Consider the following 18,259-nt stretch of genomic DNA (forward strand, 5'->3'; position numbering starts at 1 on the left):
GGTGAGCGATAAAAGAGCAGCCAGGAGAATGAGACTTGAAGGACACTGCCAAAGACACTGAGAGCTGCCAGCCAGTAAACTGGTGCTGTGGGAACCAACACATGGGCACCGGTCACGAGGACGTCCCACACTAACATATGTGAATGTACTCAAGGAAGACGCAGGAGCGCAAAGCACCAATGAGCTGGTTGGATGTATGGAGAACCGGGATGACTGGAAGCGACGATGGAGGGCTCGTCTGAGGACGACCTAGAGAGGAACGATTTATAATCTGTATTATGACGAAAGTAGCGGATCTACGAGATCAAAATCAGTTGCGGACGCGCCAGAGTAATGTGGGCGTCTCCAACAATGGTGTCTGCATTCCTGCATTGTCCCTGTGCTCACGTACAGTATGTACACAGACACGCTCACACAGGTACACACGCGCAATCACACAGACAAAGACAAGTGCAGACTTTGCATATGCACAGCACCACTAATGGCGTTGGACTAATGCCACGTCGGAACAACGCTACGCACCCACACACACACACACACAGTGTGCCCCCTCCTCACCGATGGGTCTGGTTCTGTCTCTGATCTCGCGGTGGTTGGTGGCGGGGTGGCGGTACGTGTCGCGGTAGTGGTGGGCGATGGCCATGTCGTCCAGGCGGTAGTGCTGGGGCGGAGGGGGCGGGCCCGGGTGGGGCAGGCCGTTGGGCTGGTAGGAGAGCCCGTTGGACGGGCTGAACCCACGCTGGGCGGGGCTGATGGTGCAGGGCCTCTTGCTGGGGTGCACCTCCGGGTGCAGCGCGCCACCGTCACGGTCAAAGCCGTTCTCTTTGGTTCTGAGGTGGAGGGAGAGAGAGAGAGAACATAGATAAGGAATTGTCCCTTACACATTCGATTGGGACAGTGACTCTCCTTCTATGTACTGTATGCATTATTGACTCCTTTGCACGTTTGACTGTGTCATGGCTGCTATTGATTAGATGTGTACAATGCAAATGACCTGCGCAGCTCCAGAACTGCTGCATATTGATAAGCTACTGCAATCTAAGACAATCATCATGGTCAGGACCAAGATACTGACATGATACTGTCATGATACTGACCTTGATACTGACATGATACTGACCATGATACTGACCATGATACTGACCATGATACTGACATGATACTGACATGATACTGACATGATACTGACATGATACTGTCATGATGCTGGTCATGATACTGACAGGATAATGACCGTGATACTGACAATGTTACTGACCATGATACTGATATGATACTGACATGATTCTGACCATGATACTGACCATGTCTGTCTGTCTGTCTGTCTGTCTGTCTGTCTGTCTGTCTGTCTGTCTGTCTGTCTGTCCATCTTACACATCTATTGATTATTCTCTCTGTCTGTTTACAAACAGGACATATTAATTACATACATGTGTCTAAATTATTAATGAGCAGCGACTAAATATGATCTTTTAAAAGAGATGGAACAGAATATTGGATGATGACATGCTGAGTGCACGGTGCATCCCATAATTCATGGATCCACGCTGCACATTCTGTATTTTCTCCATCGTATAATACCCCGGTTATCAACCATAAATGGACCAGATTGAAATCCTGTGTTTTCCAGCAGAGTAAAAAACTAAAAGTCATTTTCCATCCAAAATGAGTTAATAGCAAAGCAGCACTCTAGACACACTAGAGCAGTGGTTCTCAAAATGAATTCCATTGCCATAAGAATCACACACTAGAAGACACTGCTATAATATATTCTTCTATACTTTGCCGCCACAGTTCTATACTTTCAGCTTGACCTGTCAGTGGACAAAGGAACAGAGCCGTGAAGGGCTATTGTTTGCCTTGGCCCACGCAGAGTTAAGCACAACTGTATCCATTCATACACACTGCGCACACACGCAAACTGCAGCTCCAAGTGTGTGTGTGTGTGTGTGTGTGTGTGTGTGTGTGTGTGTGTGTGTGTGTGTGTGTGTGTGTGTGTGTGTGTGTGTGTGTATGTGTGTATGTGTGTGTGTGTGTGTGTGTGTGTGTGTGACACACAATAAACTGCAGTATAGCTTGGCATGTGTGCAGTCTTGCACATATAGGCCTAGGTATGTACAATTATGTGCACACAGGCATTCACACATACACAACACGCACGCACGCACGCACGCACGCACACGCACACACACACACACACACACACACACACACACACACACACACACACACACACACACACACACACACACACAGCAGCAGCAGTAGCGTCCGCGGGATCAGGTGGACTTTTGCTAGCCTGCTTCTCAAGATTAATGTAGCCGTGCAGGTGTGCTTGTGTGTGTGTGTGTGTGTGCGTGTGTGTGTGTGTGTGTGTGTGTGTGTGTGTGTGTGTGTGTGTGTGTGTGTGTGTGTGTGTGCATGCATGTCTGCATGCACGTGTGTGTGTGCGTGCGTGCGTACGTGCGTGTGTGTGTGTGTTCTCTGCGTTGTCAGTTCACAGTTAAATAATTCCACCACCACCCTCCCTTATCCACAATCCCCCGGTTTCCCTTTTTCGCATCTATCTCTCTCTCTCCCTCCTTCGCTTCATATCTCTCTCCCTCTCTCTCTCCCTCTCTTTCCCTCTCTCTCTCCCTCTCTCTCTCTCTGACGAACAGATTGAACCTCTTAATGAGCTGTTTTTATGGCCTCCTAATGCTCATCCACAGTTGTCCATATGCTCTGTTCCTCCCTCCCTCCCTCCATCTATCTCTCCATCCACACACCCTCCCCCCAAAACAACACACACACACACACACACACACACACACACACACACACACACACACACACACACACACACACACACACATTTGTATAACTGTACTTCTGAGGACATCTACGTTTCAGAACGAAACATTTTATGAATGTTATCCTTGCTACTTTTTGCCATTTTAGTCATGTAACCTTAAAGCCAAGAATAGCAGAGTTTGGCTGTTCTCTGGTGCAAGACAAAGGCTTATTTGTATTACCATAAAACACATTTCTCCTTGAAATGATTGTTTCTCAAGTTGTACTATACCAACACATTCTCACCCCCTGACTCCCTGTCAAGTCCCCTATGCTTCAAGTAGGGGACGCTTCGGGTATGCCCAATAGTCTAGGAAAGAAAAAGAAAGTCATTCCCCTAGTGGGATTCGAAAACACTAGGTAGGGTTTACCAGCCACCCGACACTCCTGCTCACGCCACACTATCCACGGCAGAGGTGCGACGTCTCAGGCGCAGATGAGCCCAGTGAGTAAGTCACCACCGAGCGAGCGGTAGCGAGCGAGTTGCCGTGACGAACGCTGCTAATGGCGCATGAGCCGACTCAGTGCCATTACCGAGTTATGTGCCGTTATGGACAGAATAGTAAATATTGACCAGGGGACTGCTTCTGCGTCCGAATGCGTCTCAAAGGAACTGTACTGCGTTAGTATCCACGTTGTGTTAGTATCCACGTTGTCAAAGATAAAAACACAACAAAGGGGGTTTGGTCAGCTGCTCGCTAGCTCAGTCAGTAGAGTAGCATGGCTACGATTACCAAGACCCGGGTTCGATTCCCACTGACGGTAGATACATATTCGAGTAAACATTTGTCGGTGGATGCCCATTAACACTCTCCCTCCGCTTCTACAGATAAGATGCCAAAAGCATCCCAGTGCGTTTCAGGGATGATGCTGAAAGCGAGTCCAAAGCATGTCAGGGGTGAGAAGCAGTGGGGGTGAGGACGGGTTGACTATACATGTGAGGACAGTTGGTCCATGGTGATAGTAATACAATTACGCACACACATGTACACAGAGATACAGCCACGCACCTACGGCATGTGCCAACGTTATACCTGCAGTATGAGATTCCTAAGTCCATCACAGGGAAGTCAAAGCTTGCGCGCGCACACATGCGCACGCAGAAACGCACACACAAGCCGTATATACAGTACTGTATATTTGCAGAATCCAGACACATAATGCATTTCCTCCCTGCATGTGTGCCCCCAGCATCTAGAGCTAAATCCATTCGCCCTAACAGAACACATAATAAATTATGATAATGAGCAACATTCATATTTGCTGCTTAATGTAAAGAATATGTGGTGTATACGTTTTGCTACACGGGCATAACATCATATACGCCGATGCGGGCAAAAAAACTAACAGCGTCCCGAACACGTTTCCGGCACAGCGCTGTATTTAATCAGCGCGCATTGACTGCGCATAGCGGAGTCGGACTCCGCAATTAAGGATTCCCATTCAAATTTCGATATCGCGACGCGAGGCTCCAATAAGCGCAGATACAGCGCAAAGGTAAGCAGAAAGCAAAGGTGCTTAGCCAGCCGTATTGGTGCCGGGGCCTCATCTGTATTTGTTATCAACCCATCTCCCAGTAGGCTCGCGCACGCGCACGCACACACACACACACACACACACACACACACACACACACACTCTCATACACACACACACTGTTGCTCGTACAGTATATGCACACCCTCACACTTTCGCAGGAGATAGAGGAGCGATGCGTGCCTGCGCACCGGAGCGCGCAACACCGCGCAAAACAGATGCGAACGCCACACTTTCACCACTGAATACAGATGCTTACTGGATTCTGTAAGCATCCTTCTCACTCACTATGCGCACACACACACACACACACACACACACACACACACACACACACACACACACACACACACACACACACACACCTTCTTCCCCCACTGTAAGCTCACACCCCCGCAGCACACCAGGCAGAGTAAAAATATGCAGGTAATACAGAAAAAGGCTGATCAAACCGCTGGGGGGAAGGAAGGGAGAGGTGAGAATTATTAATATCACGTTCGACTTCTTTGTTTTCTCTCAGCAGATATGAAGAAAAAAAAATACATTCCCCTCCCCATCGCCTGCATTAAATAATTTGCAAGTCCCACACACACACACACACACACACACACACACACACACACACACACACACACACACTGCAGATGTGGAGTGCATGCACCTAAGCAAGTTCGCTTGCCACTTGCGGACCCAAGTTGAGTGTTTTTGTCTACGTGGTCAGTGGTGGACAATAACTATACATAAATACTTGAGTACTGCACTTGTTTTTTGTTTTAGTTTTCTTTCACACAGAATCCTAATTCTGAATCTCATAGCTGTGTTTGTTCTGTTCATTCTAATCCCATTTTCATTAAGCTTGCTGTACCCGCTGTTACGTGTGTTTGAGTTTGCAATTTGCGTTCAGTTTCCTAGTTTTGACCCAGCTGGGAGTTTGTCTCTCACTTCAGTTTACCGTACGGCAACAATGTGCATGAACTGTTTGATACAGTATGTGTAGTTTATAAGCCTTGTTTGTATGTTATTAGCAAATTGTTTGTTGTTGTCTCCACCAGCCGAAGGCTGAGGGAGAGTATGTTTTCCCCTCCGTCCGTCCGTCCGTCCGTGCGTCCGTGCGTGCGTCCGTGCGTGCGTCCGTCCGTCCGTTTGTCCGTTACCAGCTAATCTCCGGCGCCGTTGGCCCGGTCGCTGCCAAACTGTGCACACACACTCCCTCGACACCAATTCAGAACCTCTGCCCCAAATATTTCACATGGGCCTGTTCTAGCGCCACCAGGAGGCCGACTTTTGCAAAACTAACTTTTGCCAGTACTCCTACAGATTTTGTCCAAAAATCACGTAAATCAGTAGACAGTATCTCTACAGTCATGTGATCGACATGGATGTGTCAGATTTTCCATATTCCATCCTGATTGGCTAAAACTGGCTTTCAAAGTTTGCAGGATTGGTCAGTTTTGAATAAAATGCCTGAAATCCTGAACGCAGTGTGCGATTTTGGTGAAATTGTGCATGCACATTCCCAATAGGCAGAGGAATAAATGCCACTTAAGAAAAATCAAATCAGCCTCATGGTGGCGCTATAACAGGCTGATTCATGTTTTCACCTATAACTCCACCGATTAGTGTCAAACTTTGTATGCGCACTCCTTAGAGGCCAAGGTAAAACCTTTTCCCTGCATTTTTTACATCAGCCTTTTATAGCGCCATCAGGAGGCCGACTTATGTAAAACACATTACATGCCTGACCTGGTGGAGACCTGTGCTCGGAAGAGCACTGCTTCTAGTTACTTACTGTATAGGTTGTATTCAGTTGTTTTGCCATATTCATGAGATTTGTATGACACACCGTTGTTACAAAAAAAAAGTCTTTATTTGGACATTTGATCCTGATTGTGGATCTCCATAACAGGATCAAATATTGTCCAAATAAACATATTTTGGTATCTACCTTGGTGTGAGGGCTCTATCCTGTTTGTGAACTGAAGCCAGCACCCACCAGTTGATGTGCGTTACCTAAGTTCCATTACATATTTAGTAAGACACGCTGTGTTTAAGCTGTACGTTTCAGATCACAGCTTTAACTAGAAGCAGTGCTCTTCCGAGCACAGGTCTCCACCAGGCCACACAAATCGGCCTGTTATAGCGCCACCATGAGGCTGATTTAAAAAATGTGGGGCAGAGGTTCTGAATTAGCATCCAGGGAGTGTGTGTGCTCAGTTTGGCAGCGATCGGGCCAACGGCGCCGGAGATTAGCTGGTAACAACCAGGCCACACAAATCGGCCTGTTATAGCGCCACCATGAGGCTGATTTGAAAAATGTGGGGCAGAGGTTCTAGATTGGCATCCAGGGAGTGTGTGTGCTCAGTTTGGCAGCGATCGGGCCAACGGTGACTGAGATTAGCTGCACACAAACTGCGAGGACACACGGACACACGGACACACGGACGGACGGACGGACGCACGGACGGACGGACGCACGGACGGACGGAGGGGAAAACATACTCTCCCTCAGCCTTCGGCTGGTGGAGACAATAAATCTCAACTGGGAAAGTCTGGTTCCGTCCATGTCACGCATCCATACCTTGCGCCAATCGAAACCACATTTTGTGGAGACCGCGTCTCTGTTTTACCAACAACGCACAAAGACTTTCAAGCATTCAAGCACATTGAAGCTGTGCTGTAGCTCTGTGGCTCCTGTATGCCCTGTACACTACCCATTGAGCCCCCAGGGTAGTTGCATGTGGCGGACATCTTTTCTCACCGGCCCCAGTTGTCATCCTCAATCATCCAGTCCGTCACCATTCTTCACTAGCCCGCCCGCTATCAGCAGCTACGCGGTGATGTCGAGGGCGTCGACGTCGGAAAAAACCTCATTGTGAATTGATTTATCTCTATTTGACACGGGACATCATCACAAGCCTACGTTGGACGCACCAGCTGTGTTGCTCGAATGTTTTAGCACATGTGCTAATGTTCAACACCTGTCCAAATGACATATTAATAATACTCCCGGCAGCTCCCAGAACTAATGTGCTCAGGCTTACTGTCATACACAGGTCAATAGCTCTCTGGAATCCTGCCCAGACATATCAATAACAATATAACTTTCAAAATGCATACCAGGAAATATAAAAAAAAAATAAACAGGACGAGCTCATCCCGTTGGGGCCTTGATATGTTATTTCAACATCCTTAAATTGTTTAGTCTGCGTGCTTCAATATATCTGTTTAACCTGCCTTGTTGTTTTTATACCTTGATGGGTCTTAATAGTTAAATGAGCACTTTTTTCAAACGTATCTTCATAAAGATGGTCCTCACTAATATAGACGGCACAATTTCCGTCTACTCGTCTGTTTCTCATTGGTGGGCTATGGACAGTTCAGAAACCTGCCTACCAATTACATCATCAAAAGAGATTCTAAGCTAACAGAAACTACAAAACAAATGGACACTTATGAGTCCTTTTGGGTCCATTCCGTTCCATTTGTACACTCTCAGTGTTACACACCCGTAGAGGTCCATTTGGAACGCCCAAACACGCCCATGACTAATTCAGGGCCTTTTACACAGCGCGCCTTATTGGCGTAGTGTGCAATTTACCTAATATAATAGCAAAATGGCCATTGGTCATGCCTCCACGTCTTAATTTATGTAATAAGACATGGCTAAGACCTTAATAATAGGGCCCTTATTATTAGTTTTAGTCACCATGGCTTGAAAAAAGCTAGTCAACACTCGTAGTTTGCTGAGGGGACAACAAAGACAATGCGCTGCCGTCTACCTGTCGGGCGTCCTCCTCTTGCCGTTGTCGTTGACGTCCATGAGCAGCTCAGAGGAGTCCATGGGGGAGGAGGTGGAGGAGGTGTCCAGCAGCAGCTGCTCGTGCTGGGCCAGGTACTGGGCAGGGTTCTGCTTGGCCAGGCGGGCACACTGGAGCAGCTCCCTCTGGAGCAGGGGCAGGTTGGCCTGGAGGGGGAGGAGGAGACAAGCTATAGGTCACATACTGTAGGAGGGAAGGAGAAGGAATTCAAAACGTTCTAGACGATGGTTTAAAGCGGTGGTTCTCAATCTGTGGTTCGGGACCCCCCGGGGGGTCCCCAGATGATTGACTTAATGTGCAACATTGTTTTCTCACTCGCCAGTAAACAAACCAACATTAAGTTTAAGTGCATAGAGGTTATCTGCACATTTCTAAAGTGACAATTTAAGGACTTTTGAATGCCTCTAACATGACAAATTAAACATTGGCCAAACTGTCAATTATTAGAGGCAGAAATTTTGAAGATAGCTGATCTACATGCTCACAACGCCTCGCAACGCGAGGCGTTGTGAGCATGTAGATCTGCTATTTTCACAATAGAACCGTGTTATACAAAATGTAATGCCTCAACTCTTAGTGCTCGTCAGGGTGGGTGGGTCCCCAGTTCAAATATGATTATTTGGGGGGTCACGGCCCTGAAAAGGTTCAGAATCAATGGTTTAAAGCATGGGTTTTCTAACTTTTTTTTACTCAATTACACTGTTCTTTTCCATCATATTACGCGACGTAAATATGTGCATCTTTACACCTGAGGTATGGTATGTCACAGAGAAATATCTGTTTCCATCAGAACTGACTGAACATAACGTTATCCACTTGAATCCCAGCATCCCTAGTCTGGAGAGAAGGTTCACCAAAAAATAGCCGATCTACAAGCTCACAACGATCTGCTATTTTTTGCACAGTGCAAATCAGGTCTGTTTTACTAAGCATATATACCGGTAGGTTCTAAACTTAATGAAATGATGAATTCCAAATATTATCAAATTATTCTGAGGCATCCCTGGACTGGCATCACGACACCCTAGGGTGCCGGAAACCCTGATTTAAAGGGGATTTTATGCTAAGGTACTGTAGGTAGCGCTGCGTTGGTGGTGGTGGAGGGGGGGTTTAGAGAGAGAGGGGGGGGGGTGCAGTGACAGAGAAAGATAGTGCGACAGTGACAGAGAGACAGTGACTGATAGACAGTGACAGAGAGACATTGACATCGAGAGAGTATTCGGAAAGAGAGAGCGACATTGACAGAGAGAGTGACAGTGACCAAGAGAAAGTGTGAGATAGAGATAGACAGACAGACAGACAGACAGACAGACAGACAGACAGACAGACAGACAGACAGACAGACAAAGACCCAGAGACACATGCAGAAAGACAGACTTGTCTATGGCATGAGCTGGACATGAGCTATACATTTTTACAGATTTTGCGTTTCACATTTTAGCTCACAACAATAGGAAGGTGACATGCAGTCTCAGTCACTATCACATACACATGGGTGTTAAGTCAACTGATATGCAGCTCATGCGATGCAGCACAGTAGAGTGACCTCTAAAACTCTTTGAGCGGTGCTAACCGCTCAAACACAAAGCCACGTCTGGCTTTGTGTGTATGTCTGTATGAATGTCTGTATGAATATCCATGTGAGCACGAGACTGACATCACAAAAGACTAACAGCATAGAAAATACACTGCTGATGTCACGGACAGAACGCCCATACAAGGAGATATGCACGCGTGTCGTGTTTGATACCATGCAAAGTGAGCACCACTCACTTCACACTGGTGCGATTAGTTTTTCAAGGACCCCCAGTTTCATGCATTAGGACACACGGACCCCCATTTGATAAAAAAATTATAATATAATAATAATTACTAAGACCCCAATGAAATCTGTAGGCCTAACTCTGTGAGTGTACACATGAAACCAAATGGACCCTTACGAGTTACTGAGCAGTAAGGGTCCATTTGAATCCCTGGTGGTCTCAGACCCAAAAAGTGCTCTAGAATCTCGGATGTAAATCGAACTCTTCCACGAGAACCTACATGAAGAGGAACCGAACCTGTGTCATGTTATAAAAGAAAATAATCTATAGAAAAAACAGAAAACCCAGCACTGTGCATTTGGTCACATAAAAAACTACATTTTCATTCTGCCCCCTCATTCTGAACTCCTCAAAACACCAACATGAGCTAAGAGAAAAAGAAAAAGAAAAAATAACCCCATGGAAGTTGTTTTGCGGTGTCACACCGACCACAAACATCTCATTACCACTGAACCACTTCCCCCTGTCACCCAGAATGCATCAGGGCCTGCCAACGCGCCACCAAAAAAGCTTGCCAGTGATGAAACAAGAAACGGAACACCTTGAAGAACCGGTGAGACTGTCGCCTTCAAAAGAGGCAATTTTCTTTCGTCAAGGAACGGGCCGCTATTTTCTGTCTTTTAGGTGTGTATACCGCAGGGATCTGTTTCCCCGCGCGGACTCGTAGTCGGGACTTCAAAGGCTTCTGATGGCGTGCGCTTTTAAGGCGAGATGATGAAAGTGTTGCGGGGGTCGAGGATCTGAGAACGAGAGAGCGCCGGGGTCTTTTGGGAAGTGAAAACATCTTTGTGTGGTCGTTAATGTCGTTATCTCTCCTTTTCTTTTTATTTTCTTTTTCTTGGGCTGTCTCACGTTCACTCACTCACAAATGGGAATAGTGTACTTCTAAGTTCTTATAAACCCGTCCAAATGAGGGTGCCCGGTGGCCTACTGGTCCAGGCGCATACCAGTTAGGCGTTGCCACATAGGCATGGATGCCTGGCGGCAGCGGCAGGTTCGATTCCCGATCTTTGCGGCATGTCTCTCCCCCATCTCCTGTCAGTCTACTATCCTATCCAATAAAGACATAAAAAAGCCCAAAAAGCTAATCTTTAAAAACCTGTCCAAATGATGCTTCATTTATGCTCCGTCGTACGACAGTGTCGTGTGGCGAAAATAGCCGATTTACAAGCTCACAATACATGACGACCGTGACGCGTCGTGAGCTTGCGTATTATTATTTTTAGCTTGTTTAGTCGTTACGCCTCCCCCAATCTGAGTTCTCAGAGTTACGCCTAATTCCCACTCATATTTGTGTGTTGTCGCTGCTGTTGTATCCTACTGGCTCGCCTGCCTTTGAGGAGCCCCCACTGGGAAGATGCAGAGCCTTCGTCTGACTCGTTAATTGGAATATGCGACAAATATCACCTTTCCCACCCAGCTTCTCTCCCCCAAACACGGGCCAATTGTGTTCGTATAGCCGCTCAACAAAGCCGGATGCACAACGTGGATTTGGCACATTTCGTGGAAAAAAGTCATTGTAATTTTACTTTTGGCACTTTAATTTGGATGAAAATATTTGTGTAATTTTACTCAAGTAAATGTTGTATACTTTACTTGTATCAGAGGATGTTAATGTTTTCTTATTGCTTTGTTTTACTTAAAATAATCTAAGTACTTCTAGCACCACCACTACTTAGAGTCCTTTCTTATTTTTCAACCCCGCCCCCCACCCCCCAACGCTGTAATTGGCCGCAATGAAGAAAAAAAAAAGGCAAACGACGGCCTTCCCCCATACCTGCCCGAGTTAATGGTCCGTTAATAGTTTATGATCGTAATTACCCCGTGAAAAAAGAGGGTAGAATTGATTGCTTTGACCTCGCTGAACTCGTCTGCCATTAATTGGAGGTCATCCTAATTGTGCGAGACGTGGGACGCATTTAGATGGGGGGGGGGGGGGGCGGGGAGGGTGAGGGAGACGCAAAGGTGGGGGAAAAAAAGCACCCAGTTTAATTTTTCACTCGACGAAGTACAGGCGCTTATTTGAGTCTGTTTGGTTGCTGCTCAGACCCCGCACGAAGACTCAGAGCTCCGCGACGCTATTGTGGCTTTCGATTGATCGACTGAATGCTTTATTAACAAGTCTGTTTACAGTACACGAACAGATGTGCCGTTTCAATGGGATCTCCATGTATGGGCATAAAAGGGATTGTATGTTGTGATGTCATGGGAACCACTCTAACAGAATCCCTTTTATGCCCATATATGGAGATCCCTGATGTCATCAATATTAAGCCCATATCTAACATGACTTCATATGGGAATGCCCATATATGGAGGAAGACAGCCCCTATTTGTGTGGTTGGTTCAGACAGGGATCTCCATGTATGGGCATATAAAGGGATTGTATGTATGATGTCAGATGTGATAGACGTCATCGGATTTTCACATAACGAATAACTGAGTAAGCATGTTTGGGGTCTCACAGCATATCTCCATGGATCTCCATATACGGGTACCAGGGGTATCCATATGGGTAACTGGTCCGTATGATTGTTGCGACCGAAGGTCACAGTATACCATGAGAAATGCCGTAGCTTGTCCTTCCGTACAGGAAGTGATGTCACGTGACATCACCTCATCAAAGATCAAACCCTGGATATCCATACTATGACATCACCTATGTACAAGTCCATATGGGTATCCCTGTTATGCCCATATATGAAGATACCTGATGTCATTGATATATATCACTGGCCAGATGGCAAAGGCATGGCCCATATCCATGTGACTGGTTCAGATAGGGATCTCCATGTTTGGGCATAACATATATTGCATGTATATGGATACTATTATTATTAATAAAGTATAAAATAAAATAAAAAGTCCATATATGGCCATTCCCAGAAACAAAATCCCTTTTATGCCCATATATGGAGATTTCTGATGTCATCAATCCCAGGCCCTAAACTGGCCCAAGAGATCTGATTTACACCCTACCTTCCCCGAAAACTTTAATATTAAGTCCATGATGCCCTGTTAGGGTACCCCCTTATGCTCATATATGGGGATCCCCAGGCATCAAATCCAGGCCATAACTCGCCACGGCCCCGCTTGGCTTTACTAATTAACATACGTTTTATGCCCATATATGGAGATCCCTGTCCCAATGTCATCAATATTAAGGACATATCTGGGAATGACGATATTTGGTATTGCCCATATGGGCATGTTTTGACCATCATGCAGGGGTCTCCATGGGTAACTGGTCCGATATACATCACTGGCCAGATGGCCAAGAATTGGCGCGACCTCACCCTTTAGGGCGAGGTCGCATGTCGCCCTGAGGCGTCTTACTAGTATCATTAGGTTTATTGTGTTAATCACACTATCCAGAGTGTACAAATGGAACCAAACAGACATTTGGTTTCACTTCTACGCTCTCAGAGTCACAGACCCGTAAGTGTCTGTTCCATTTTGATTCCCAACAACTATCCATCATGTAGCAATCATGTCCAGCACCGCCGTTCCACTCTCAATATTCCGCTTTACAAGATGCATGCGATGCATCAATCCACGTCATGGCCGTCTCATCTTCACTTAAGCAAAACAGCGTGTTTAGTCCACGGATCGGTCGGTCGCCGGCGCATTCCTCTCGTGCCGCCAGCACAGGAAAAAAAAAGAGGAAAGAAAAAAAAACCCTGTTTGGCGGATAATGGAGCTGGGTAGAGGAAAGGCCCTGCCTAGCCTTTAAGCCGTTTTGACCGGGAAACGCATGCATCATTACGTGTTATTACTGTAACCATTAATCTAAGCTTTAACTAGTGGAAAAATAGCAGATCTACAAGCTCACAGCGCGGCACCGAGTGCCGCGCTGTGAGCTTGTAGATCTGCTATTTTTGAAAAAAACTTCTTAAATGTGTGCATCAAGTCTTTGAATATTTTTTACCTGATTCTATAAACGTCTTCGAAATCCTTCTTCGAAATCCTTCTTCGAAATCAGGGCTTCTCAAACCTTTTCATGCCAAGGACCCCCAAAATTACATGCATTTGGCCTCGTACCCCCATCTGTTCCACGGACGCCCCCAGAAGCAAATATTTGAGTTAAAAATGCTCGCTTTAAAAATACATATTCAAAGATTTGCACACATTTTCACGACTTTTCAAAAATAGCAGATCTACAAGCTCTCCGTGCCGTGCTGTGAGCTTGTAGATCTGCTATTTTTCAATTGCTAAATAAATATAAAGGTTTAAATGGGTTAATTTGAGAACTCGCGGAGACGTGTCATTACCCCGTCTCGCGTGGCACGCGTCCCGACAATGGATTACGTCATGGCCCGGGCCGGCCGCCGTGCGGTTTATGATTGCCTCTCCCCTCTTCCAGTAAACAGCCGCCGCAGAGGTTGTTGGTGGCGGTGGGATATTAAGGATATTGAGGGGTGGGTGGGTGAGGGGGCTCAGCTAGCGCGGTCTGGGCATTAGCGTAATGAAAAACCCTGGACCCTGACGCGTGCCATCGCGGGGCAGCCACGCGCACCTATAAACGCGCACACGCGTGGGGAGTGCGCGAGCGCGCACAAATGTACAGTCGTCCGTGTACCACCTCACCCCCCCCCCACTGCACCCCCACTCTCTCCTGCCATATGGTAGCTGGCATTAAAGGGCCCTCCGAGAGAAGACACTAAAATTAGACTAGGGAGAGAGAGAGAGAGAGAGAGAGAGAGAGAGAGAGAGAGTGAACGATGGAAAGAGAGAAAAAAGAAAGGAGGGAGAGAAAAAAAAAAGACTTGCATCTTTGATTCTCCAGTCGTCCCAGTGATACACTAACCATCTGGTGAGGAGAGGAGAGCAGAGGAGAGCAGAGGAGAGGAGAGGAGAGGAGAGGAGAGGAGAGGAGAGGAGAGGAGAGGAGAGGAGAGGAGAGGAGGCAAATGCGCAGCTAAAGCCTAATTAATGCCTAATTTACAATTCCTTTCCTGCGCCGGTGTCGCGCGCCGAAAATAGTTGACCTACAAGTTCACATTGCGTCGCCGCGAGCCTCTTAGGTGGGCTATTTTTGGGGCGTGACACCTACCGGTATATGACGCAGGCTTAAAACGTGTGGACAGGAAGGGACGAGCGCAATGCGGAGACGACAGGGGGGTGGCTGGGAGACCGGGACAGAGTCAGAGAGAATGCGCAGCCCCAGTTTGCGCCTCTGCGTTCCGTTAACAGCCTGTAAAGCGATGCTAGCGGGGCCAATTTGTGCAACGCACGCAGACGCGCGGGACCTCAGTGGCCTTGTGAATGTCAGTCCACGAACACAAGCACGCACGCACGCGCACACACACACACACACACACACACACACACACACACACACACACACACACACACACACACACACACACACACACACACACACACACACACACACCACACTACACACAAGACCGCGGTGGTGACAAGCTAAGTGACCGTCTTGTCCTCATAAAAAACCTATGCCATAACGCTGTCCCTCACACACACAAAGGAAGGCAGATGGAAGTCTTGGAATGAAAGGGCAGAGAGAAAAGACAAGACAAAGAGGCAACAAGCCACGGGAAGCTGACCAGATCACCTCTGTATTGAAGCTATAGGTCACGTCAGTATTTAAGCTAGATCACTTCAGTATTGAAGCCAGATCTTAGTACTGAATGCTAGATCACTTCAGTACTGAAGCTAGATCACTTCAGTATTGAAGCTAGATCACTTCAGTATTGAAGCTAGATCACTTCAGTATTGAAGCTAGATCACTTCAGTATTGAATTTATAGATCACTTCAGTATTGAAGCTAGATCACTTCAGTATTGAATTTATAGATCACTTCAATATTGAAGCCAGATCACGTCAGTATTGAAGGCTCGATCACCTCAGTGTTGAAGCTAGATCACTTCAGTATTGAAGCCAGATCATAGTACTGAATGCTAGATCACTTCAGTACTGAAGCTAGATCACAGTACTGAAGCTACTGTAGATCACAGTACTGAATGCTAGTTCACTTCAGTACTGAAGCTTGATCACAGTACTGAAGCTACTGTAGATTACAGTACTGAATGCTAGTTCACTTCAGTAGTGAATGCTCATCATTTCAGTACCTCACTGATAGATCACTTTAGTAGTCTACTGAATGCTATCACTATATAGATCACTTCAGCATTGAAGCCAGATCACTTCAGTATTGAAGCTATGCAGTAGATCACTTCAGCGTTGAAGCTACAGATCGATCCTTGCAAATGTTCAGAACAAGCATTGATTGGGGATCGTCTGTGCCCCAAGCAGCCGGGGTCTTTCACGCCACAGATAAGAGACGAAAGCGAGATACAAGCGGACATTTCTCTCAGGTCCTTGTCTCCCAGACGTGTCTCCCCGGTCCAGATGCCTGGACTGAACCCAGCCACACCGCCACAAATGGGCCACGGCGGGGGCAGCCACGGCCCTGACGGGGGCAGACGGAGGCCTCCGTCCACTCGTAGTAGTGTGCTAATAGCTGAGGATAGGGAAGTGGCTCGCTGGAAATGTGGCTGGAGTTGAGGGGAAGTCAGATCGAAAGAGAGTGAATAGAGAGAGAGAGAGAGAGAGAGAGAGAGAGAGAGAGAGAGAGAGAGGGAGGGAGAGAGAGAGAGAGAGAGAGAGAGGCTGGAAGCAGCTTAGAGTACATGAAAGGGGACATTGTCCTCGGGCCAAAACCAGACAGGCCCTGCTTTCGTCCGCCAGCGGTGGATACGCGAGTTCCACCAACAAATTTCCAGAGCAAGAGAAATACATATGAAAAAAAAAAATCGACGCGCAAGTTAGCTGTTACGTGAGACCTTGAGGTCTTGAATGAGAGGAGAGAAGAGCAGAGGAGAGGAGAGGAGAGGAGAGGAGAGGAGAGGAGAGGAGAGGAGAGGAGAGGGATGAGGATGTTCATTCGAACCGAGATGGCTTCAACCCACTCGAAATAGCAGAACAGCGACCAAGAGTGTGGGGGAGAAAGAGAGAGAGAGAGAGAGAGAGAGAGAGAGAGAGAGAGAGAGAGAGAGAGACATCCATCTCCTGAGACAGAGAGTCACATTTTGATTAGGCCTGCCCGGAGCCCGGGGCGGGCGGAGACAACGGGTCAAGGAGGCCTTATTTTTACAGCAATAAAAGATCTGAAAGAGCGAGCTGAGGGGAAAGGTATTTTCACGATATATAAACGAGGGGAAGATAGAGACGAGAACGAGAGCGCACAAGAGAGACACACACACACACACACACAGACACACACACACACACACACACACACACACACACACACACACACACACAGACTTAAGAAACCAAAGGGGGGGGGAGTTGTAGAAAAACACGGGGCAGAAGTATTCACATCTGGGTCTGGGCTGTAGCTCAAATGCGTTCCAGATTTCGTCGGAGCGGGCGGTCGGTCGTTCGGTCGGGGCTGGCAGGCAGGCAGGCAGGCAGGCCCTGGCTGGCTTTCTGGGAGCCATACATACAGTACAGTACCGACAACCAGCCTACTATGTATACGTACCTTGAGGAAGGGAATGACGAAGGGTCGCAGGGGGAAGTTGGTGGCTTCTTGGAGCTTGGAGTGAAATTCTTCGATGGTTAGCGTGGAATTCTGTTTGCGGGGAGAGAGAGAGAGAGAGAGAGAGCGAGAGAGAGGGAGGGAGGGAGAAGAGAAGGGAAAACACATCAGGCCATATGGAAAGCATTAGGCGATAATATTACTTATTGGAAGCAAAGTTATATCCTGGGTTTGGGGGCTGTGGTAATAGGAAACATATGGCGGAGAGGGAACACAAGAGAAATACCACCGTCGACAACAAAGACAGACATCTCATTCAATTACCCAGACAAATACACACATATGAACACACTGTGAAAAAGCTTGAGTTTATATGGAACTCTGAGGGTGGGCGAATGGAACCAAATGGACCCGAAGGGCTCCATTTGGCTCTGTTTGCCTTGACAAATGAACACTGAGGATTTTACTGCAACAGCAAACAAGATAAACAATTTTGATCCGTAAGTGTTTTATTTTTTATTTTCTGTGCAATCTCATGAGTTAAATTAACACAGGGGTCTTCAACGTTTTCAGGCCAAGGACCCCTTAGTAGAGAGAGAGATGAAGCAGGGACCCCCACAACCTCTTCATAGATTCCATTTCAATACTTAATAAACTTGACCTTTCTCTCAGTACTTAGTCTGCTCTTTCCCCCCTCTACACCAAACCTCTTTGCCAAAAATAGCCGATCTACAAGCTTG

The 18,259-nt window shown here is 47.0% G+C and overlaps 1 protein-coding gene across 1 annotated transcript in view; it reads right to left on the reverse strand.

Moving 5' to 3' along the window:
- Positions 1-18,259, reverse strand: part of runx1t1 (RUNX1 partner transcriptional co-repressor 1) — a gene marked incomplete at its 3' end in the record, with an annotated part of 176,398 nt that overhangs the window by 34,508 nt on the left and 123,631 nt on the right. The window contains exons 4-6 of the mRNA XM_080735339.1: positions 17,523-17,612; positions 8,148-8,332; positions 559-830 (exon numbers count right to left, since the gene is read on the reverse strand). Coding sequence (XP_080591465.1) covers positions 559-830; positions 8,148-8,332; positions 17,523-17,612 — 547 coding nt within the window. The remainder of the gene's footprint in view (positions 1-558; positions 831-8,147; positions 8,333-17,522; positions 17,613-18,259) is intronic.

Source organism: Nannobrachium achirus (assembly GCF_963921795.1).
Source record: "Nannobrachium achirus genome assembly, chromosome: 10".
Lineage (NCBI taxonomy): Eukaryota > Metazoa > Chordata > Actinopteri > Myctophiformes > Myctophidae > Nannobrachium > Nannobrachium achirus.